Source organism: Pelophylax lessonae (genome assembly GCF_965119305.1).
Source record: "Pelophylax lessonae genome assembly, chromosome: 5".
Taxonomy (NCBI): domain Eukaryota; kingdom Metazoa; phylum Chordata; class Amphibia; order Anura; family Ranidae; genus Pelophylax; species Pelophylax lessonae.
The window spans coordinates 1,102,551-1,126,251 of record NC_138772.1 but is presented as its reverse complement, the minus strand read 5'-3'; the positions used below and the strand labels follow the sequence as shown (position 1 = coordinate 1,126,251).

The 23,701-nt window shown below is 50.1% G+C and overlaps 1 protein-coding gene across 2 annotated transcripts in view; it reads left to right on the top strand.

The window, feature by feature from the left end:
* Nucleotides 1-23,701, top strand: part of ADCK5 (aarF domain containing kinase 5) — a 34,259-nt gene that overhangs the window by 2,691 nt on the left and 7,867 nt on the right. Inside the window, exons 2-6 of one of the 2 annotated variants that reach the window (XM_082258627.1) lie at nucleotides 3,079-3,225; nucleotides 7,203-7,278; nucleotides 10,489-10,689; nucleotides 15,477-15,617; nucleotides 15,752-15,865. In XM_082258627.1, coding sequence (XP_082114753.1) covers nucleotides 3,188-3,225; nucleotides 7,203-7,278; nucleotides 10,489-10,689; nucleotides 15,477-15,617; nucleotides 15,752-15,865 — 570 coding nt within the window. In that variant the 5' untranslated portion in view covers nucleotides 3,079-3,187. Of the gene's footprint in view, nucleotides 1-3,078; nucleotides 3,226-7,202; nucleotides 7,279-10,488; nucleotides 10,690-15,476; nucleotides 15,618-15,751; nucleotides 15,866-23,701 lie in introns of those variants that run through there. The other variant, XM_082258628.1, reaches the window with a different exon arrangement.

Genomic DNA, 23,701 nt, shown 5'->3' with positions numbered 1-23,701 from the left:
ATGGAGGATGGGGTGTCAGGCACAGTATATGGTATGGAGGACGGGGTGTCGGGCACAGTATATGGTATGGAGGATGGGGTGTCAGGCACAGTATACGGTATGGAGGACGGGGTGTCAGGCACAGTATACGGTATGGAGGACGGGGTGTCAGGCACAGTATACGGTATGGAGGATGGGGTGTCAGGCACAGTATACGGTATGGAGGACGGGGTGTCGGGCACAGTATATGGTATGGAGGACGGGGTGTCAGGCACAGTATACGGTATGGAGGACGGGGTGTCGGGCACAGTATATGGTATGGAGGATGGGGTGTCAGGCACAGTATACGGTATGGAGGACGGGGTGTCAGGCACAGTATACGGTATGGAGGAGGGGGTGTCAGGCACAGTATACGGTATGGAGGAGGGGGTGTCGGGCACAGTATACGGTATGGAGGATGGGGTGTCGGGCACAGTATACGGTATGGAGGACGGGGTGTCAGGCACAGTATACGGTATGGAGGACGGGGTGTCAGGCACAGTATACGGTATGGAGGACGGGGTGTCAGGCACAGTATACGGTATGGAGGACGGGGTGTTAGGCACAGTATACGGTATGGAGGATGGGGTGTCAGGCACAGTATACGGTATGGAGGATGGAGTGTCAGGCACAGTATACGGTATGGAGGACGGGGTGTCAGGCACAGTATACGGTATGGAGGATGGGGTGTCAGGCACAGTATACGGTATGGAGGACGGGGTGTCAGGCACAGTATACGGTATGGAGGATGGGGTGTCAGGCACAGTATACGGTATGGAGGACGGGGTGTCAGGCACAGTATACGGTATGGAGGACGGGGTGTCAGGCACAGTATACGGTATGGAGGATGGAGTGTCAGGCACAGTATACGGTACGGAGGACGGGGTGTCAGGCACAGTATACGGTATGGAGGACGGGGTGTCAGGCACAGTATACGGTATGGAGGACGGGGTGTCAGGCACAGTATACGGTATGGAGGATGGAGTGTCAGGCACAGTATACGGTACGGAGGACGGGGTGTCAGGCACAGTATACGGTATGGAGGATGGGGTGTCAGGCACAGTATACGGTATGGAGGACGGGGTGTCAGGCACAGTATACGGTATGGAGGATGGGGTGTCAGGCACAGTATACGGTATGGAGGACGGGGTGTCAGGCACAGTATACGGTATGGAGGACGGGGTGTCAGGCACAGTATACGGTATGGAGGACGGGGTGTCAGGCACAGTATACGGTATGGAGGATGGGGTGTCAGGCACAGTATACGGTATGGAGGACGGGGTGTCAGGCACAGTATACGGTATGGAGGATGGGGTGTCAGGCACAGTATACGGTATGGAGGACGGGGTGTCAGGCACAGTATACGGTATGGAGGATGGGGTGTCAGGCACAGTATACGGTATGGAGGACGGGGTGTCAGGCACAGTATACGGTATGGAGGATGGGGTGTCAGGCACAGTATACGGTATGGAGGACGGGGTGTCAGGCACAGTATGCGGTACGGAGGATGGGGTGTCAGGCACAGTATACGGTACGGAGGATGGGGTGTCAGGCACAGTATACGGTATGGAGGATGGGGTGTCAGGCACAGTATACGGTATGGAGGACGGGGTGTCAGGCACAGTATACGGTATGGAGGACAGGGTGTCAGGCACAGTATACGGTATGGAGGATGGGGTGTCAGGCACAGTATACGGTATGGAGGATGGGGTGTCAGGCACAGTATACGGTATGGAGGATGAGGTGTCAGGCACAGTATACGGTATGGAGGATGGGGTGTCAGGCACAGTATACGGTATGGAGGATGGGGTGTCAGGCACAGTATACGGTATGGAGGATGGGGTGTCAGGCACAGTATACGGTATGGAGGATGGGGTGTCAGGCACAGTATACGGTATGGAGGACGGGGTGTTAGGCACAGTATATGGTATGGAGGGTGGGGTGTCAGGCACAGTATACGGTATGGAGGACGGGGTGTCAGGCACAGTATACGGTATGGAGGACGGGGTGTCAGGCACAGTATACGGTATGGAGGACGGGGTGTTAGGCACAGTATACGGTATGGAGGATGGGGTGTCAGGCACAGTATATGGTATGGAGGACAGGGTGTCAGGCACAGTATACGGTATGGAGGATGGGGTGTCAGGCACAGTATACGGTATGGAGGATGGGGTGTCAGGCACAGTATACGGTATGGAGGACGGGGTGTTAGGCACAGTATATGGTATGGAGGATGGGGTGTCAGGCACAGTATACGGTACGGAGGACGGGATGTCGGGCACAGTATACGGTATGGAGGACGGGGTGTCAGGCACAGTATACGGTATGGAGGACGGGGTGTCAGGCACAGTATACGGTATGGAGGACGGGGTGTTAGGCACAGTATACGGTATGGAGGATGGGGTGTCAGGCACAGTATACGGTATGGAGGACGGGGTGTCAGGCACAGTATACGGTATGGAGGATGGGGTGTCAGGCACAGTATACGGTATGGAGGATGGGGTGTCAGGCACAGTATATGGTATGGAGGACGGGGTGTCAGGCACAGTATACGGTATGGAGGACGGGGTGTCAGGCACAGTATACGGTATGGAGGACGGGGTGTCGGGCACAGTATATGGTATGGAGGACGGGGTGTCAGGCACAGTATACGGTATGGAGGACGGGGTGTCAGGCACAGTATATGGTATGGAGGACGGGGTGTCAGTATACAGTGTAAAGGGTCCATGTATAATCTCTATGGCTCCTGCGGGGCCCCGGCACAGTGTGGCTCCCAGTGTCTCTCCTCTGTATCTGGTGTGTGGAGGACAGATGAGGAGATAATGGCTGCAGGTCAGGGACAGCCGGCTGCCGGGTGGGGACAGGAGGGGGGTGAGGGGTTTCTCTGTGTTTCTGTCTCGGCGTATATTTAACCTCCTGTTCTCCGGACGGATGTGGTGAGGCAGACATGGCTGCATGTGACCCGGGAATTCTGGGTAATGGGCCCCTATCTGAGGATGTGCAGTATAATGATGATATACTGTCGGTGCTCAGTGATCAGAATTTCTCTTTATCTCACAGATCCTCCCTGCGGCGATGGCCCCGAGTTCTGTGGCTGGGCTCTCTGCTTGGGGTCCCATCTTTCGGGGCTCTGGCTTATTACACATCAGATGGACCTAAGAGGAGAAGGATGAGGATATCGGCACAGGGCATGCTCCGCTTCTGCAGGTGAGACCCCGGATTGGCAGCGGGTGGTTGGGGGTTGGGGGTAGAGATAGTCTTCTGATCTCATGGCCTTCACACCACCCATCTGGTGTCTGCAGAACTTCCACCAAAACCGCCCGGAATCCGTCCCTCCATCCTCTATATGGGGTGGAATCGGCACTTCGCATTCATCCAGATATTCCACAGAAGAGGCCTCGGCGCTTCGCCTGGTTCCTCTGTAGGTGAAACCTGAAAAACTGATTTCCATCTATGGGGGGCGCTAACCAGCAGACGTCTCACCTTGTGTTGTGGTGTTGTACCCCCATCCACCCCTTAAACTCCTGAACACTCCTAAAACCCCGGTCACAGCTAAGTTACCATATACATGGGGGGAAATAATGATTTGATCCCTGCAGATTGTGTAAGTTTGCCTACTTACATAGAAATGGCGGGTGTATAATTTTTATCATAGGAGTATTTTATATGATAGAGACAGAATATCAACCAAAAATCCAGAATAACACATGATACAAATGTTATAAATGGAGTTGCAGTTCATGGAGTAAAATAAGTATTTGATCCCTTAGTAGTTGGTGGAGAAACCCTTGTTGGAAGCACATAGGTCAGACGTTTCTTGTAGATGGAAGCACAGAGGTCAGACGTTTCTTGTAGATGGAAGCACAGAGGTCAGACGTTTCTTGTAGTTGGAAGCACAGAGGTCAGACGTTTCTTGTAGATGGAAGCACAGAGGTCAGACGTTTCTTGTAGTTGGAAGCACAGTGGTCAGACGTTTCTTGTAGTTGGGAAGCACAGAGGTCAGACGTTTCTTGTAGATGGAAGCACAGAGGTCAGACGTTTCTTGTAGATGGAAGCACAGAGGTCAGACGTTTCTTGTAGATGGAAGCACAGAGGTCAGACGTTTCTTGTAGATGGAAGCACAGAGGTCAGACGTTTCTTGTAGATGGAAGCACAGAGGTCAGACGTTTCTTGTAGTTGGGAAGCACAGAGGTCAGACGTTTCTTGTAGTTGGAAGCACAGAGGTCAGACGTTTCTTGTAGTTGGAAGCACAGAGGTCAGACGTTTCTTGTAGTTGGGAAGCACAGAGGTCAGACGTTTCTTGTAGTTGGGAAGCACAGAGGTCAGACGTTTCTTGTAGTTGGAAGCACAGAGGTCAGACGTTTCTTGTAGTTGGGAGCACAGAGGTCAGACGTTTCTTGTAGTTGGGAAGCACAGAGGTCAGACGTTTCTTGTAGTTGGAAGCACAGAGGTCAGACGTTTCTTGTAGTTGGGAGCACAGAGGTCAGACGTTTCTTGTAGATGGAAGCACAGAGGTCAGACGTTTCTTGTAGTTGGGAAGCACAGAGGTCAGACATTTCTTGTAGTTGGGAAGCACAGAGGTCAGACGTTTCTTGTAGTTGGGAAGCACAGAGGTCAGACGTTTCTTGTAGTTGGGAAGCACAGAGGTCAGACATTTCTTGTAGTTGGGAAGCACAGAAGTCAGACGTTTCTTGTAGTTGGGAAGCACAGAGGTCAGACATTTCTTGTAGTTGGGAAGCACAGAGGTCAGACGTTTCTTGTAGTTGGGAAGCACAGAGGTCAGACGTTTCTTGTAGTTGGGTAGCACAGAGGTCAGACATTTCTTGTAGATGGAAGCACAGAGGTCAGACGTTTCTTGTAGATGGAAGCACAGAGGTCAGACGTTTCTTGTAGATGGAAGCACAGAGGTCAGACGTTTCTTGTAGATGGAAGCACAGAGGTCAGACGTTTCTTGTAGTTGGGAAGCACAGAGGTCAGACGTTTCTTGTAGTTGGGAAGCACAGAGGTCAGACGTTTCTTGTAGTTGGGAAGCACAGAGGTCAGACGTTTCTTGTAGTTGGGAAGCACAGAGGTCAGACGTTTCTTGTAGTTGGGAAGCACAGAGGTCAGACGTTTCTTGTAGATGGAAGCACAGAGGTCAGACGTTTCTTGTAGATGGAAGCACAGAGGTCAGACGTTTCTTGTAGATGGAAGCACAGAGGTCAGACGTTTCTTGTAGATGGAAGCACAGAGGTCAGACGTTTCTTGTAGTTGGCCCCCAGGTTTGCACACATCTCAGGAGGGATTTTGGTCCTCTCTTCTTTACAGATCTTCTCTAAATCCTTAAGGTTTCTTGGCTGTCACTTGGAAACTCGAAGTTTCAGCTCCTCCATAAATGTTCTATAGGATGAAGTTCTGGAGACTGGCTAGGCCACTCCATGACCTTAATGTGCTTCCTCTTGAGCCGCTCCTTTGTTGCCTTTGCGGTGTGTTTTGGGTCATTGTCATGCTGGAAGACCCATCCATGACCCATCTTCAGTGTTCTGGCTGAGGGAAGAAGGTTCTCATCCAAGATTTTACAATACATGGCCCCGCCCATTGGCCCCTCAATGCGGCAAAGTCGGCCTGTACCTTTATCAGAGAAACAGCCCCAAAGCATCGTTTCCACCTGGATGGTGGCTGTAGGGACGGTGGCTGTAGGGACGGTGGCTGTAGGGACGGTGACTGTAGGGATTGTGGCTGTAGGGACGGTGTCGTCTGTAGGGACGGCGGCTGTAGGGACGGTGACTGTAGGGACGGTGGCTGTAGGGACGGTGTCGGCTGTAGGGACGGTGACTGTAGGGATGGTGTTCTTCAGGTCATAGTCAGCATTTTTCTTCCTCCAAATTCTGAGTTAATGCCAGAGGGCTGAATTTTGGTCTCATCTGACCACAGCACTTTCTCCCAATCCTTCTCTGAATCATTTAGATGTTCATTGACTACATGTGCCCTCTCTAGGAGGGGGACCTCACGGGCGCTGCAGGATTTTAATTAGTGGTGGGCGTATTGTGTTACCAAGGCTCAAAATTTCAAGTCCTGAGCCACTAGCCAGGCCTTAAGAGTTACTCGCCACCAGTTGCCCCACCCAACCCCTACTCTGCCCTGCCCCTAAGTCTGTTTCTAAACACGGCCTCATCAGTGCCCATCAGTACAGCTTATTAGTTCTGCCTTATCAGTGGCCATCAGTGCAGCCTCATTAGTGCCCATCAGTGCAGCCTCATTAGTGCCCATCTGTACAGCATATCAGTAATGCCTCTTCAGTGGCCATCAGTGCAGCAGGGAGGAATCAGGAGGAAACTGTGAGGAGGATCTGGCGGCCGGATCACACAGAGCGGGGATCTCCCGATGTTACACAGCTTGTATATAACATAACTTGACTGGCCTGCACAGAGTCCTGACCTCAACCCAATCGAACACCTTTGGGATGAATTAGAGCGCAGACTGCGAACCAGGCCTTCTCATCCAACATCAGTTCCTGACCTCACAAATGCGCTTCTGGAAGAATGGTGAAACATTCCCATAGACACTCCTAAACCTTGTGGTCGGCCTTCCCAGAAGAGTTGAAGCTGTTATAGCTGCAAAGGGCGGAGCCAACCCAATATTGAACCCTACAGACTAAGACTGGGAGGCCATTAAAGTTCATGTGTGTGTAAAGGCAGGCGTCCCAATACTTTTGGTAATAGAATGTATGTGTAATGTGCTTTGCTGGTAGAAAACAAACTGGCACGTCACTGCTGTCTGTACAGAGCTCTGTGTTGTTTAGCAGCACAGAGCTCTCTTCTGTCCTTTGCTCAGCCCATTGGTGGGTCCCGGACATAAATCATTGGCCAGGACCCGCTCATCGGCTTGTGCTGCAGCCAACGACAGCTCGGGTTTCAGGGTGCAAACAGGGTATTTCATGGAGCCCTTTTTGGTGGATCTCTGGAAAATTGGTGGGAAAATCTAGCCAATCGATTCCTCAGATCCACCACACATCTACTCTGTAACAATTTGCACCTGGCTGGCTCCAGTACTTTGAGGAAATGAGCAGAGACAGAAGATCCAGATAGCTGCAGAGCGGGCACCAGCACAGCAGAATGCACCTTCCTACAAGCTGGGGTCCTGGATTGGGTTCTGAATCGGTTCTAAATGTTCCTCACTGATATCTCCCTGATTTCCTCTCACAGGTCTCTGAAGATCGGCACCCACATATCCATAGATTACTGGTGGACCAGAAATGTGACCCTGAGGAAGGAGGATGAGGTGAGTGCAGGGCGGATGGCGCCATGAGGTGTCACCGCCCTGAGAATGCTGATTCTGGTTCTGGGAAATCCAGAAGGGTTCATATACAGTGACGGCGTGGGGAAGTATGACCTGGCTGTGTTCCTTGGTTGCTGCCCCCATCAGGGTGAACGAACCGCTCAACACATAATTGTTTTTTTCAGTATGAAGTCAGGAGCGCCGGCACAGATAGTCCAATAATATGATAATGATATGAAATGTGTATTGGATACAGTATAACCAACGCATTTCAGGGGAAGATCTCCCCTTCTTCAGGGCTTAAATGTAAAGTATTGTGATTACATCTGGATGGGATTCTCCCCTGAGGCTACTAAACAAGATGAGGTATCAGCGTCTCCACATGGAGATGAGGCCCTTCCCCTGAAACGTATTGGATAGATTGTATCCAATAAACATTTTATGTCCGTATCAAGGTAAGAGGTGCAAGATCCTCAAACTGCCATCTCCATCATAAAGAATGCTCACCTACCAGCTTGCACGGACCTCCTATTACAGAAGATCCAACCTTGAGATGCCACGACGACGAGAAATCCAACTTGCACGGACCTCCTATTACGGAAGATCATTAACACTTGTGACTCAAAACCCAGCCAGGGCCTTTCTCCATCCAGGAGAACTTAAGGGGCATGAAGATCCAACCTCGAGATGCCACCAACACGAGAAATCCAACTTGCACGGACCTCCTATTACGGAAGGTCATGAAGATCCAACCTCGAGATACCACAACACGAGAAACCCAACTTGCACGGACCTCCTAATACAGAGGGTCAGTGACAATTGCGGTACAAACCCAGCCAGGATCCTTATCCGTTCAGAGAACTTATAAGAGCATGGAGTTCCACCCTTAAGAGGTCACCGGAAATCCCCCAAAAAATATCTCACCATAGTGTAAAATCCTTTCAACTTTCATTGTATCAAATATAGGTTGCACTTCAAGAAATCTTTAAAATCATGTTGGCACTACAAAAGCCGGCCGGCTAATTCACAGCCACCCATTCTTTCAGGATCAGAAAAGCACGGTGACGTCAGCACATCGCTTCCAGCCCAACGCGTTTCGTTACACAATGACATCTTGGCTTTATACCCAAACCAATTATCTGTTTGTTCACCACTATCACAGAGACAGCCGCCTAAGGACTTGTTCACACATGCGGCCAGGGGACAGTAAAAATAGGTGTCCAAGCTGTGATTTTACTCCCCCCCCCCCCCCCCAACCTTCCTAATACCAAACCCAACATGGTGTTAGAGGAGCTGATTGGCTGCCTTGTGCTAGAACCGCTCTTCAGCAGCTCTTATCAATGACATTGTTTTCAGCTCTGTCTGAGGACTTCAGAGCATCTCCACCCACAGTGGGGGAAAATAATGATTTGACCCTTGCAGATTGTGTAAATTTGCCCACTTACAAAGAAATGGCGGGTGTATAATTTTTATCATAGGTGTATTTTATATGATAGAGACAGAATATCAACCAAAAATCCAGGAAAATCACATGATACAAATGTTATAAATGGAGTTGCAGTTCAGAGAGTAAAATAAGTATTTGATCCCTTAGTAGTTGGTGGAGAAACCCTTGTTGGAAGCACAGAGGTCAGACGTTTCTTGTAGATGGTCACCAGGTTTGCACACATCTCAGGAGGGATTTTGGTCCACTCTTCTTTACAGATCTTCTCTAAATCCTTAAGGTTTCTTGGCTGTCTCTTGGCAACTCAAAGTTTCAGCTCCCTCCATAAATTTTCTATAGGATGAAGGTCTGGAGTCTGGCTAGGCCACTCCATGACCTTAATGTGCTTCTTCTTGAGCCACTCCTTTGTTGCCTTGGCGATATGTTTTGGGTCATTGTCATGCTGGAATACCCATCCATGACCCATCTTCAGAAGGTTCTCATCCAAGATTTTACAATACATGGCCCCGTCCATTGGACCCTCAATGCGGCAAAGTTGGCCTGTACCTTTATCAGAGAAACAGCCCCAAATCATCATGTTTCCACCTGAATGGTGGCTGTAGGGACGGTGTCTGTAGGGGCAGTGTCTGTAGGGACGGTGTCTGTAGGGGCGGTGACTGTAGGGGCGGTGTCTGTAGGGGCGGTGTCTGTAGGGCCGGTGTCTGTAGGGGCGGTGTCTGTAGGGACGGTGACTGTAGGGATGGTGACTGTAGGGGCCGGTGTTCTTAGGGTCATAGTCAGCATTTTTCTTCCTTCAAACACGGTGAGTCAACTTATTGCCAAAGAGCTGAATTTTGGTCTCCTCTGACCACAGCACTTTCTCCCGAATCCTTCTCTGAATCATTTAGATGTTCATTGGTATGACTGTAAATGTGCCGTTCTGAGGAGGGGACCTTGCGGGCGCTGCAGGGTTTCAATCCATGGCGGTGTATTGTGTTACCAATGGATTGTTTGGTTATTGTGGTCCCAACTGCCTGGAGATCATTCACAAGCTCCTCCCGTATAGTTCAGGGCTGATCCCTCACTTTTCTCATGACCATCCTCACCCCATGAAGTGAGATCTTGCATGCAGCAACACACAGAGGGTGATTGATGGTTATTTTATATTTCTTCGATTTTTGAATAATCGCTCCAACAGTTGTCTCCCTCTCGCCAAGCTTCTTGCTGATGGTCTTGTAGCCTTTCCCAGCCTTGTGCCGGTCTCCAATCTTCTCCCTGACCTCCTCTGACAGCTCTTTGGTCTTCCCATGATGGTGAGCTGTGATTGGAGGAAAGAGATTCTGTGGGCGTGTGTCTTCTATATACATAACGAGGTGTCGTTAGGAGCTCCTTCTTACATTGACAGGACTAATCTGTGACCACCTGAGCCCCTACTGTAACCAGTCTGTGGGAGGCAGAATTATTGTTGGTTGGTAGGGGATCAAATACTTATTTTACTCACTGAATGTACACAATCTGCTATTTTCCTATGGGGGGGGGGTTGCTCTGTGGTCCTGTCACACTTCCTGTTCTAGGGTGACAACGTGCTCCTCCATAAATACAGTACGGGGAGTGTTGTCACCCTAGGACGGGAAGGGTGTTACTGGCGGGATCACCAGATACACATGTATAATATTATAAAGCATGGTGGGTGGAGGGAGATGGCATTGGCAGGCCTCTAGGTGTAGATTTTTTTTTGTCCCTGTGATTTTTGGTGTCTGATGGTGTCACCTTTGTGTGTCTTGTGGCAGAACAGTCCGCTGCACCAGGCCGTCATGTCTCAGTGTCACCAGCGGACAGCAGACAGACTGGTGGACGGGGCCCTGCTGAACGGGGGTCTCTACATCAAACTTGGACAAGGTCTGTGCACCTTCAACCATCTACTGCCGCCAGAGTACATCGCAACGCTGCGGGTGCTGGAGGACCAGGCGCTGCCACGGAGGGCCAATGAGGTGAGGACGCCACTCCAGGAAGAGGCTTTGTCTTTAGATTCTGTTCTGTTAGTCCTGGAACTGGCCCTGCGACCCTCAGAGCAGTCTGCCCCTATGAAAGTCAAGGTGAGCTGTAGGTGCAGCTTGTAGACCAGAGGCGAGCTGTAGGTGGAGCTTGTAGACCAGAGGTGAGCTATGGGTGGAGCTTGTAGACCAGAGGTGAGCTGTAGGTGGAGCTTGTAGACCAGAGGTGAGCTGTAGGTGGAGCTTGTAGACCAGAGGTGAGCTATGGGTGGAGCTTGTAGACCAGAGGTGAGCTGTAGGTGGAGCTTGAAGACCAGAGATGAGCTGTAGGTGGAGCTTGTAGACCAGAGGTGAGCTGTAGGTGGAGCTTGTAGACCAGAGGTGAGCTATGGGTGGAGCTTGTAGACCAGAGGTGAGCTGTAGGTGGAGCTTGAAGACCAGAGATGAGCTGTAGGTGGAGCTTGTAGACCAGAGGTGAGCTGTGGGTGGAGCTTGTAGACCAGAGATGAGCTGTAGGTGGAGCTTGTAGACCAGAGGTGAGCTGTGGGTGGAGCTTGTAGACCAGAGATGAGCTGTAGGTGGAGCTTGTAGACCAGAGGTGAGCTGTGGGTGGAGCTTGTAGGTCAGAGGTGAGCTGTAGGTGAAGCTTGTAGGCCAGAGGTGAGGTGTAGGTAGAGCTTGTAGACCAGAGGTGTAGGTGGAGCTTGTAAAGCTTGTAGTCCAGAGGTGAGGTGTAGGTGGGGCTTGTAGACCAGAGGTGTAGGTGGAGCTTGTAGACCAGAGGTGAGCTGTAGGTGGAGCTTGTAGACCAGAGGTGAGCTGTGGGTGGAGCTTGTAAACCAGAGGTGAGCTGTAGGTGGAGCTTGTAGACCAGAGGTGATCTGTAGGTGGAGCTTGTAGACCAGAGGTGAGCTGTAGGTGGAGCTTGTAGACCAGAGGTGAGCTATGGGTGGAGCTTGTAGACCAGAGGTGAGCTGTGGGTGGAGCTTGTAGACCAGAGGTGATCTGTAGGTGGAGCTTGTAGACCAGAGGCGAGCTGTAGGTGGTGCTTGTAGACCAGAGGTGAGCTATGGGTGGAGCTTGTAGACCAGAGGTGAGCTGTAGGTGGAGCTTGTAGACCAGAGGTGAGCTGTAGGTGGAGCTTGTAGACCAGAGGTGAGCTATGGGTGGAGCTTGTAGACCAGAGGTGAGCTGTGGGTGGAGCTTGAAGACCAGAGGTGAGCTGTGGGTGGAGCTTGTAGACCAGAGGTGATCTGTAGGTGGAGCTTGTAGACCAGAGGCGAGCTGTAGGTGGTGCTTGTAGACCAGAGGCGAGCTGTAGGTGGAGCTTGTAGACCAGAGGCGAGCTATGGGTGGAGCTTGTAGACCAGAGGCGAGCTGTGGGTGGAGCTTGTAGACCAGAGGTGAGCTGTGGGTGGAGCTTGTAGACCAGAGGTGAGCTGTAGGTGGAGCTTGTAGACCAGAGGTGAGCTGTGGGTGGAGCTTGTAGACCAGAGGTGAGCTATGGGTGGAGCTTGTAGACCAGAGGTGAGCTATGGGTGGAGCTTGTAGACCAGAGGTGAGCTATGGGTGGAGCTTGTAGACCAGAGGCGAGGTATGGGTGGAGCTTGTAGACCAGAGGCGAGCTATGGGTGGAGCTTGTAGACCAGAGGTGAGCTGTAGGTGGAGCTTGTAGACCAGAGGCGAGCTGTAGGTGGAGCTTGTAGACCAGAGGTGAGCTGTAGGTGAAGCTTGTAGGCCAAAGGTGAGGTGTAGGTGGAGCTTGTAGACCAGAGGTGTAGGTGGAGCTTGTAAAGCTTGTAGGCCAGAGGTGAGGTGTAGGTGGAGCTTGTAGACCAGAGGTGTAGGTGGAGCTTGTAGACCAGAGGTGAGCTGTAGGTGGAGCTTGTAGACCAGAGGTGAGCTGTGGGTGGAGCTTGTAGACCAGAGGTGAGCTGTAGGTGGAGCTTGAAGACCAGAGATGAGCTGTAGGTGGAGCTTGTAGACCAGAGGTGAGCTGTGGGTGGAGCTTGTAGACCAGAGATGAGCTGTAGGTGGAGCTTGTAGACCAGAGGTGAGCTGTGGGTGGAGCTTGTAGACCAGAGATGAGCTGTAGGTGGAGCTTGTAGACCAGAGGTGAGCTGTAGGTGGAGCTTGTAGACCAGAGGTGAGCTATGGGTGGAGCTTGTAGACCAGAGGTGAGCTGTAGGTGGAGCTTGAAGACCAGAGATGAGCTGTAGGTGGAGCTTGTAGACCAGAGGTGAGCTGTGGGTGGAGCTTGTAGACCAGAGGTGAGCTATAGGTGGAGCTTGAAGACCAGAGATGAGCTGTAGGTGGAGCTTGTAGACCAGAGGTGAGCTGTGGGTGGAGCTTGTAGACCAGAGATGAGCTGTAGGTGGAGCTTGTAGACCAGAGGTGAGCTGTGGGTGGAGCTTGTAGACCAGAGATGAGCTGTAGGTGGAGCTTGTAGACCAGAGGTGAGCTGTGGGTGGAGCTTGTAGGTCAGAGGTGAGCTGTAGGTGAAGCTTGTAGGCCAGAGGTGAGGTGTAGGTAGAGCTTGTAGACCAGAGGTGTAGGTGGAGCTTGTAAAGCTTGTAGTCCAGAGGTGAGGTGTAGGTGGAGCTTGTAGACCAGAGGTGTAGGTGGAGCTTGTAGACCAGAGGTGTAGGTGGAGCTTGTAGACCAGAGGTGAGCTGTAGGTGGAGCTTGTAGACCAGAGGTGAGCTGTGGGTGGAGCTTGTAAACCAGAGGTGAGCTGTAGGTGGAGCTTGTAGACCAGAGGTGAGCTGTAGGTGGAGCTTGTAGACCAGAGGTGAGCTATGGGTGGAGCTTGTAGACCAGAGGTGAGCTGTGGGTGGAGCTTGTAGACCAGAGGTGAGCTCTGGGTGGAGCTTGTAGACCAGAGGCGATCTGTAGGTGGAGCTTGTAGACCAGAGGCGAGCTGTAGGTGGTGCTTGTAGACCAGAGGCGAGCTATGGGTGGAGCTTGTAGACCAGAGGTGAGCTGTAGGTGGAGCTTGTAGACCAGAGGTGAGCTGTAGGTGGAGCTTGTAGACCAGAGGTGAGCTATGGGTGGAGCTTGTAGACCAGAGGTGAGCTGTGGGTGGAGCTTGTAGACCAGAGGTGAGCTGTGGGTGGAGCTTGTAGACCAGAGGTGAGCTGTGGGTGGAGCTTGTAGACCAGAGGTGATCTGTAGGTGGAGCTTGTAGACCAGAGGCGAGCTGTAGGTGGTGCTTGTAGACCAGAGGCGAGCTGTAGGTGGAGCTTGTAGACCAGAGGCGAGCTATGGGTGGAGCTTGTAGACCAGAGGTGAGCTGTGGGTGGAGCTTGTAGACCAGAGGTGAGCTGTAGGTGGAGCTTGTAGACCAGAGGTGAGCTGAAGGTGGAGCTTGTAGACCAGAGGTGAGCTATGGGTGGAGCTTGTAGACCAGAGGTGAGCTATGGGTGGAGCTTGTAGACCAGAGGTGAGCTATGGGTGGAGCTTGTAGACCAGAGGTGAGCTATGGGTGGAGCTTGTAGACCAGAGGCGAGGTATGGGTGGAGCTTGTAGACCAGAGGCGAGCTATGGGTGGAGCTTGTAGACCAGAGGTGAGCTGTAGGTGGAGCTTGTAGACCAGAGGCGAGCTGTAGGTGGAGCTTGTAGACCAGAGGTGAGCTGTAGGTGAAGCTTGTAGGCCAAAGGTGAGGTGTAGGTGGAGCTTGTAGACCAGAGGTGTAGGTGGAGCTTGTAAAGCTTGTAGGCCAGAGGTGAGGTGTAGGTGGAGCTTGTAGACCAGAGGTGTAGGTGGAGCTTGTAGACCAGAGGTGAGCTGTAGGTGGAACTTGTAGACCAGAGGTGAGCTGTGGGTGGAGCTTGTAGACCAGAGGTGAGCTGTGGGTGGAGCTTGTAGACCAGAGGTGAGCTGTGGGTGGAGCTTGTAGACCAGCGGTGAGCTGTGGGTGGAGCTTGTAGACCAGAGGTGATCTATAGGTGGAGCTTGTAGGCCAGAGGTGATCTGTAGGTGGAGCTTGTAGACCAGAGGTGATCTGTAGGTGGAGCTTGTATACCAGAGGTGAGGTGTAGGTGGAGCTTGTAGACCAGAGGTGTAGGTGGAGCTTGTAAAGCTTGTAGGCCAGAGGTGAGGTGTAGGTGGAGCTTGTAGACCAGAGGTGTAGGTGGAGCTTGTAGACCAGAGGTGAGCTGTAGGTGGAGCTTGTAGACCAGAGGTGAGCTGTGGGTGGAGCTTGTAGACCAGAGGTGAGCTGTGGGTGGAGCTTGTAGACCAGAGGTGAGCTGTGGGTGGAGCTTGTAGACCAGCGGTGAGCTGTGGGTGGAGCTTGTAGACCAGAGGTGATCTGTAGGTGGAGCTTGTATACCAGAGGTGAGCTGTAGGTGGAGCTTGTAGGTCAGAGGTGAGCTGTGGGTGGAGCTTTTAGGCCAAAGGTGAGCTGTAGGTGGAGCTTGTAGGCCAGAGGTGAGCTGTAGGTGGAGCTTGTAGGCCAGAGGTGAGCTGTAGGTGGAGCTTGTAGACCAGAGGATAGCAGCCCACTTGTGTTCTGTGGCATTTTGTATTCCCTCTGCCATCCCTATTGATCATCATCCCAGGCCTGTTGGTGTCCTGAGACTCCCAGCCAACCAATCAGAGTCTCTGTGGGTTGAGAAGCAGTTGTATCTGGTTGGTGACTCTGGTGATGAGTGTCGGGGCCCCGGTGGACCTCCTTCTGAGATAAATGAAGATGCTTTTGCATTCCCGTTGACCTGTATGGAGGAATAAGTTCTGAACATCCCTGGGTCCTAACTGTCTCCATCTTCTGGCTCTGCTGCAGGTGAATGAGATCCTGCTGGAAGATTTCGGTGAACCCGTTGAGAAGCTCTTCCAAAAATTTGACCAAAAGCCGATGGCAGCGGCAAGTCTAGCCCAGGTGCACCGCGCCACCTTACATGATGGGATGGAGGTGGCGGTGAAGGTGAGGCTACCTACCTACCCTTCCCATTGGATGATGGGTATAATATGTACATAAGGCCCCCCCCCCCACCAGTGGGGTAACGTTTATCGGCCTCAGGGGACGTCTTTGTGATGCGGTGTCTGCGCTTTCTCCAGGTCCAGTACATTGATCTCCGAGATCGGTTTGATGGCGATATTAGGACTCTGGAATGGCTCCTCCGTCTCATTGAGTTCATGCACCCCAAGTTTGGGTTCAGTTGGGTTCTGAAGGTAAGTGTCCTGTCTTCTCCTCATCCCACCTCCATATCCCCCACAATGTATCACCTTCTATACACCCCTCCTATCTGATCTCCTCCATATCCTCCACAATGTATCACCTTCTATACACCCCTCCTATCTGATCTCCTCCATATCCCCCACAATGTATCACCTTCTATACATCCCTCCTATCTGATCTCCTCCATATCCCCCACAATGTATCACCTTCTATACACCCCTCCTATCTGATCTCCTCCATATCCCCCACAATGTATCACCTTCTATACATCCCTCCTATCTGATCTCCTCCATATCCCCCACAATGTATCACCTTCTATACACCCCTCCTATCTGATCTCCTCCATATCACCCACAATGTATCACCTTCTATACACCCCTCCTATCTGATCTCCTCCATATCCCCCACAATGTATCACCTTCTATACACCCCTCCTATCTGATCTCCTCCATATCCCCCACAATGTATCACCTTCTATACACCCCTCCTATCTGATCTCCTCCATATCCCCCACAATGTATCACCTTCTATACATCCCTCTTATCTGATCTCCTCCATATCCCCCACAATGTATCACCTTCTATACACCCCTCCTATCTGATCTCCTCCATATCACCCACAATGTATCACCTTCTATACACCCCTCCTATCTGATCTCCTCCATATCCCCCACAATGTATCACCTTCTATACACCCCTCCTATCTGATCTCCTCCATATCCCCCACAATGTATCACCTTCTATACATCCCTCCTATCTGATCTCCTCCATATCCCCCACAATGTATCACCTTCTATACACCCCTCCTATCTGATCTCCTCCATATCCCCCACAATGTATCACCTTCTATACATCCCTCCTATCTGATCTCCTCCATATCCCCCACAATGTATCACCTTCTATACATCCCTCCTATCTGATCTCCTCCATATCCCCCACAATGTATCACCTTCTATACACCCCTCCTATCTGATCTCCTCCATATCCTCCACAATGTATCACCTTCTATACACCCCTCCTATCTGATCTCCTCCATATCCCCCACAATGTATCACCTTCTATACATCCCTCCTATCTGATCTCCTCCATATCCCCCACAATGTATCACCTTCTATACACCCCTCCTATCTGATCTCCTCCATATCCCCCACAATGTATCACCTTCTATACACCCCTCCTATCTGATCTCCTCCATATCCCCCACAATGTATCACCTTCTATACCCCCCTCCTATCTGATCTCCTCCATATCCCCCACAATGTATCACCTTCTATACATCCCTCCTATCTGATCTCCTCCATATCCCCCACAATGTATCACCTTCTATACACCCCTCCTATCTGATCTCCTCCATATCACCCACAATGTATCACCTTCTATACACCCCTCCTATCTGATCTCCTCCATATCCCCCACAATGTATCACCTTCTATACACCCCTCCTATCTGATCTCCTCCATATCCCCCACAATGTATCACCTTCTATACATCCCTCTTATCTGATCTCCTCCATATCCCCCACAATGTATCACCTTCTATACACCCCTCCTATCTGATCTCCTCCATATCACCCACAATGTATCACCTTCTATACACCCCTCCTATCTGATCTCCTCCATATCCCCCACAATGTATCACCTTCTATACACCCCTCCTATCTGATCTCCTCCATATCCCCCACAATGTATCACCTTCTATACACCCCTCCTATCTGATCTCCTCCATATCCCCCACAATGTATCACCTTCTATACACCCCTCCTATCTGATCTCCTCCATATCACCCACAATGTATCACCTTCTATACACCCCTCCTATCTGATCTCCTCCATATCCCCCACAATGTATCACCTTCTATACACCCCTCCTATCTGATCTCCTCCATATCCCCCACAATGTATCACCTTCTATACACCCCTCCTATCTGATCTCCTCCATATCCCCCACAATGTATCACCTTCTATACATCCCTCCTATCTGATCTCCTCCATATCCCCCACAATGTATCACCTTCTATACACCCCTCCTATCTGATCTCCTCCATATCCTCCACAATGTATCACCTTCTATACATCCCTCCTATCTGATCTCCTCCATATCCCCCACAATGTATCACCTTCTATACACCCCTCCTATCTGATCTCCTCCATATCACCCACAATGTATCACCTTCTATACACCCCTCCTATCTGATCTCCTCCATATCCCCCACAATGTATCACCTTCTATACACCCCTCCTATCTGATCTCCTCCATATCACCCACAATGTATCACCTTCTATACACCCCTCCTATCTGATCTCCTCCATATCCCCCACAATGTATCACCTTCTATACACCCCTCCTATCTGATCTCCTCCATATCACCCACAATGTATCACCTTCTATACCCCCCTCCTATCTGATCTCCTCCATATCCCCCACAATGTATCACCTTCTATACACCCCTCCTATCTGATCTCCTCCATATCCCCCACAATGTATCACCTTCTATACACCCCTCCTATCTGATCTCCTCCATATCCCCCACAATGTATCACCTTCTATACACCCCTCCTATCTGATCTCCTCCATATCCCCCACAATGTATCACCTTCTATACATCCCTCCTATCTGATCTCCTCCATATCCCCCACAATGTATCACCTTCTATACACCCCTCCTATCTGATCTCCTCCATATCCTCCACAATGTATCACCTTCTATACACCCCTCCTATCTGATCTCCTCCATATCCCCCACAATGTATCACCTTCTATACATCCCTCCTATCTGATCTCCTCCATATCCCCCACAATGTATCACCTTCTATACACCCCTCCTATCTGATCTCCTCCATATCCCCCACAATGTATCACCTTCTATACACCCCTCCTATCTGATCTCCTCCATATCCCCCACAATGTATCACCTTCTATACCCCCCTCCTATCTGATCTCCTCCATATCCCCCACAATGTATCACCTTCTATACATCCCTCCTATCTGATCTCCTCCATATCCCCCACAATGTATCACCTTCTATACACCCCTCCTATCTGATCTCCTCCATATCACCCACAATGTATCACCTTCTATACACCCCTCCTATCTGATCTCCTCCATATCCCCCACAATGTATCACCTTCTATACACCCCTCCTATCTGATCTCCTCCATATCCCCCACAATGTATCACCTTCTATACATCCCTCTTATCTGATCTCCTCCATATCCCCCACAATGTATCACCTTCTATACACCCCTCCTATCTGATCTCCTCCATATCACCCACAATGTATCACCTTCTATACACCCCTCCTATCTGATCTCCTCCATATCCCCCACAATGTATCACCTTCTATACACCCCTCCTATCTGATCTCCTCCATATCCCCCACAATGTATCACCTTCTATACATCCCTCCTATCTGATCTCCTCCATATCCCCCACAATGTATCACCTTCTATACACCCCTCCTATCTGATCTCCTCCATATCCCCCACAATGTATCACCTTCTATACATCCCTCCTATCTGATCTCCTCCATATCCCCCACAATGTATCACCTTCTATACATCCCTCCTATCTGATCTCCTCCATATCCCCCACAATGTATCACCTTCTATACACCCCTCCTATCTGATCTCCTCCATATCCTCCACAATGTATCACCTTCTATACACCCCTCCTATCTGATCTCCTCCATATCCCCCACAATGTATCACCTTCTATACATCCCTCCTATCTGATCTCCTCCATATCCCCCACAATGTATCACCTTCTATACACCCCTCCTATCTGATCTCCTCCATATCCCCCACAATGTATCACCTTCTATACACCCCTCCTATCTGATCTCCTCCATATCCCCCACAATGTATCACCTTCTATACCCCCCTCCTATCTGATCTCCTCCATATCCCCCACAATGTATCACCTTCTATACATCCCTCCTATCTGATCTCCTCCATATCCCCCACAATGTATCACCTTCTATACACCCCTCCTATCTGATCTCCTCCATATCACCCACAATGTATCACCTTCTATACACCCCTCCTATCTGATCTCCTCCATATCCCCCACAATGTATCACCTTCTATACACCCCTCCTATCTGATCTCCTCCATATCCCCCACAATGTATCACCTTCTATACATCCCTCTTATCTGATCTCCTCCATATCCCCCACAATGTATCACCTTCTATACACCCCTCCTATCTGATCTCCTCCATATCACCCACAATGTATCACCTTCTATACACCCCTCCTATCTGATCTCCTCCATATCCCCCACAATGTATCACCTTCTATACACCCCTCCTATCTGATCTCCTCCATATCCCCCACAATGTATCACCTTCTATACACCCCTCCTATCTGATCTCCTCCATATCCCCCACAATGTATCACCTTCTATACACCCCTCCTATCTGATCTCCTCCATATCCCCCACAATGTATCACCTTCTATACACCCCTCCTATCTGATCTCCTCCATATCCCCCACAATGTATCACCTTCTATACACCCCTCCTATCTGATCTCCTCCATATCCCCCACAATGTATCACCTTCTATACATCCCTCCTATCTGATCTCCTCCATATCCCCCACAATGTATCACCTTCTATACACCCCTCCTATCTGATCTCCTCCATATCCCCCACAATGTATCACCTTCTATACACCCCTCCTATCTGATCTCCTCCATATCACCCACAATGTATCACCTTCTATACACCCCTCCTATCTGATCTCCTCCATATCCCCCACAATGTATCACCTTCTATACACCCCTCCTATCTGATCTCCTCCATATCCCCCACAATGTATCACCTTCTATACACCCCTCCTATCTGATCTCCTCCATATCCCCCACAATGTATCACCTTCTATACACCCCTCCTATCTGATCTCCTCCATATCACCCACAATGTATCACCTTCTATACACCCCTCCTATCTGATCTCCTCCATATCACCCACAATGTATCACCTTCTATACACCCCTCCTATCTGATCTCCTCCATATCCCCCACAATGTATCACCTTCTATACACCCCTCCTATCTGATCTCCTCCATATCCCCCACAATGTATCACCTTCTATACACCCCTCCTATCTGATCTCCTCCATATCCCCCACAATGTATCACCTTCTATACACCCCTCTTATCTGATCTCCTCCATATCCCCCACAATGTATCACCTTCTATACACCCCTCCTATCTGATCTCCTCCATATCCCCCACAATGTATCACCTTCTATACATCCCTCTTATCTGATCTCCTCCATATCCCCCACAATGTATCACCTTCTATACATCCCTCCTATCTGATCTCCTCCATATCCCCCACAATGTATCACCTTCTATACACCCCTCCTATCTGATCTCCTCCATATCCCCCACAATGTATCACCTTCTATACACCCCTCCTATCTGATCTCCTCCATATCCCCCACAATGTATCACCTTCTATACACCCCTCCTATCTGATCTCCTCCATATCCCCCACAATGTATCACCTTCTATACATCCCTCCTATCTGATCTCCTCCATATCACCCACAATGTATCACCTTCTATACATCCCCTCCTATCTGATCTCCTCCATATCACCCACAATGTATCACCTTCTATACACCCCTCCTATCTGATCTCCTCCATATCACCCACAATGTATCACCTTCTATACACCCCTCCTATCTGATCTCCTCCATATCCCCCACAATGTATCACCTTCTATACCCCCCTCCTATCTGATCTCCTCCATATCCCCCACAATGTATCACCTTCTATACACCCCTCCTATCTGATCTCCTCCATATCCCCCACAATGTATCACCTTCTATACACCCCTCCTATCTGATCTCCTCCATATCCCCCACAATGTATCACCTTCTATACATCCCTCTTATCTGATCTCCTCCATATCCCCCACAATGTATCACCTTCTATACACCCCTCCTATCTGATCTCCTCCATATCCCCCACAATGTATCACCTTCTATACACCCCTCCTATCTGATCTCCTCCATATCCCCCACAATGTATCACCTTCTATACACCCCTCCTATCTGATCTCCTCCATATCCCCCACAATGTATCACCTTCTATACATCCCTCCTATCTGATCTCCTCCATATCCCCCACAATGTATCCCCTTCTATACATCCCTCCTATCTGATCTCCTCCATATCCCCCACAATGTATCACCTTCTATACACCCCTCCTATCTGATCTCCTCCATATCCCCCACAATGTATCACCTTCTATACATCCCTCCTATCTGATCTCCTCCATATCCCCCACAATGTATCACCTTCTATACACCCCTCCTATCTGATCTCCTCCATATCCCCCACAATGTATCACCTTCTATACACCCCTCCTATCTGATCTCCTCCATATCCCCCACAATGTATCACCTTCTATACATCCCTCCTATCTGATCTCCTCCATATCCCCCACAATGTATCACCTTCTATACACCCCTCCTATCTGATCTCCTCCATATCACCCACAATGTATCACCTTCTATACATCCCTCCTATCTGATCTCCTCCATATCACCCACAATGTATCACCTTCTATACATCCCTCCTATCTGATCTCCTCCATATCCCCCACAATGTATCACCTTCTATACACCCCTCTTATCTGATCTCCTCCATATCACCCACAATGTATCACCTTCTATACACCCCTCTTATCTGATCTCCTCCATATCCCCCACAATGTATCACCTTCTATACACCCCTCCTATCTGATCTCCTCCATATCCCCCACAATGTATCACCTTCTATACACCCCTCCTATCTGATCTCCTCCATATCCCCCACAATGTATCACCTTCTATACACCCCTCCTATCTGATCTCCTCCATATCCCCCACAATGTATCACCTTCTATACATCCCTCCTATCTGATCTCCTCCATATCCCCCACAATGTATCACCTTCTATACATCCCTCCTATCTGATCTCCTCCATATCCCCCACAATGTATCACCTTCTATACACCCCTCCTATCTGATCTCCTCCATATCCCCCACAATGTATCACCTTCTATACACCCCTCCTATCTGATCTCCTCCATATCCCCCACAATGTATCACCTTCTATACACCCCTCCTATCTGATCTCCTCCATATCCCCCACAATGTATCACCTTCTATACATCCCTCCTATCTGATCTCCTCCATATCACCCACAATGTATCACCTTCTATACACCCCTCCTATCTGATCTCCTCCATATCCCCCACAATGTATCACCTTCTATACACCCCTCCTATCTGATCTCCTCCATATCCCCCACAATGTATCACCTTCTATACACCCCTCCTATCTGATCTCCTCCATATCCCCCACAATGTATCACCTTCTATACACCCCTCCTATCTGATCTCCTCCATATCCCCCACAATGTATCACCTTCTATACACCCCTCCTATCTGATCTCCTCCATATCCCCCACAATGTATCACCTTCTATACACCCCTCCTATCTGATCTCCTCCATATCCCCCACAATGTATCACCTTCTATACATCCCTCCTATCTGATCTCCTCCATATCACCCACAATGTATCACCTTCTATACACCCCTCCTATCTGATCTCCTCCATATCCCCCACAATGTATCACCTTCTATACACCCCTCCTATCTGATCTCCTCCATATCCCCCACAATGTATCACCTTCTATACACCCCTCCTATCTGATCTCCTCCATATCCCCCACAATGTATCACCTTCTATACACCCCTCCTATCTGATCTCCTCCATATCCCCCACAATGTATCACCTTCTATACATCCCTCCTATCTGATCTCCTCCATATCCCCCAC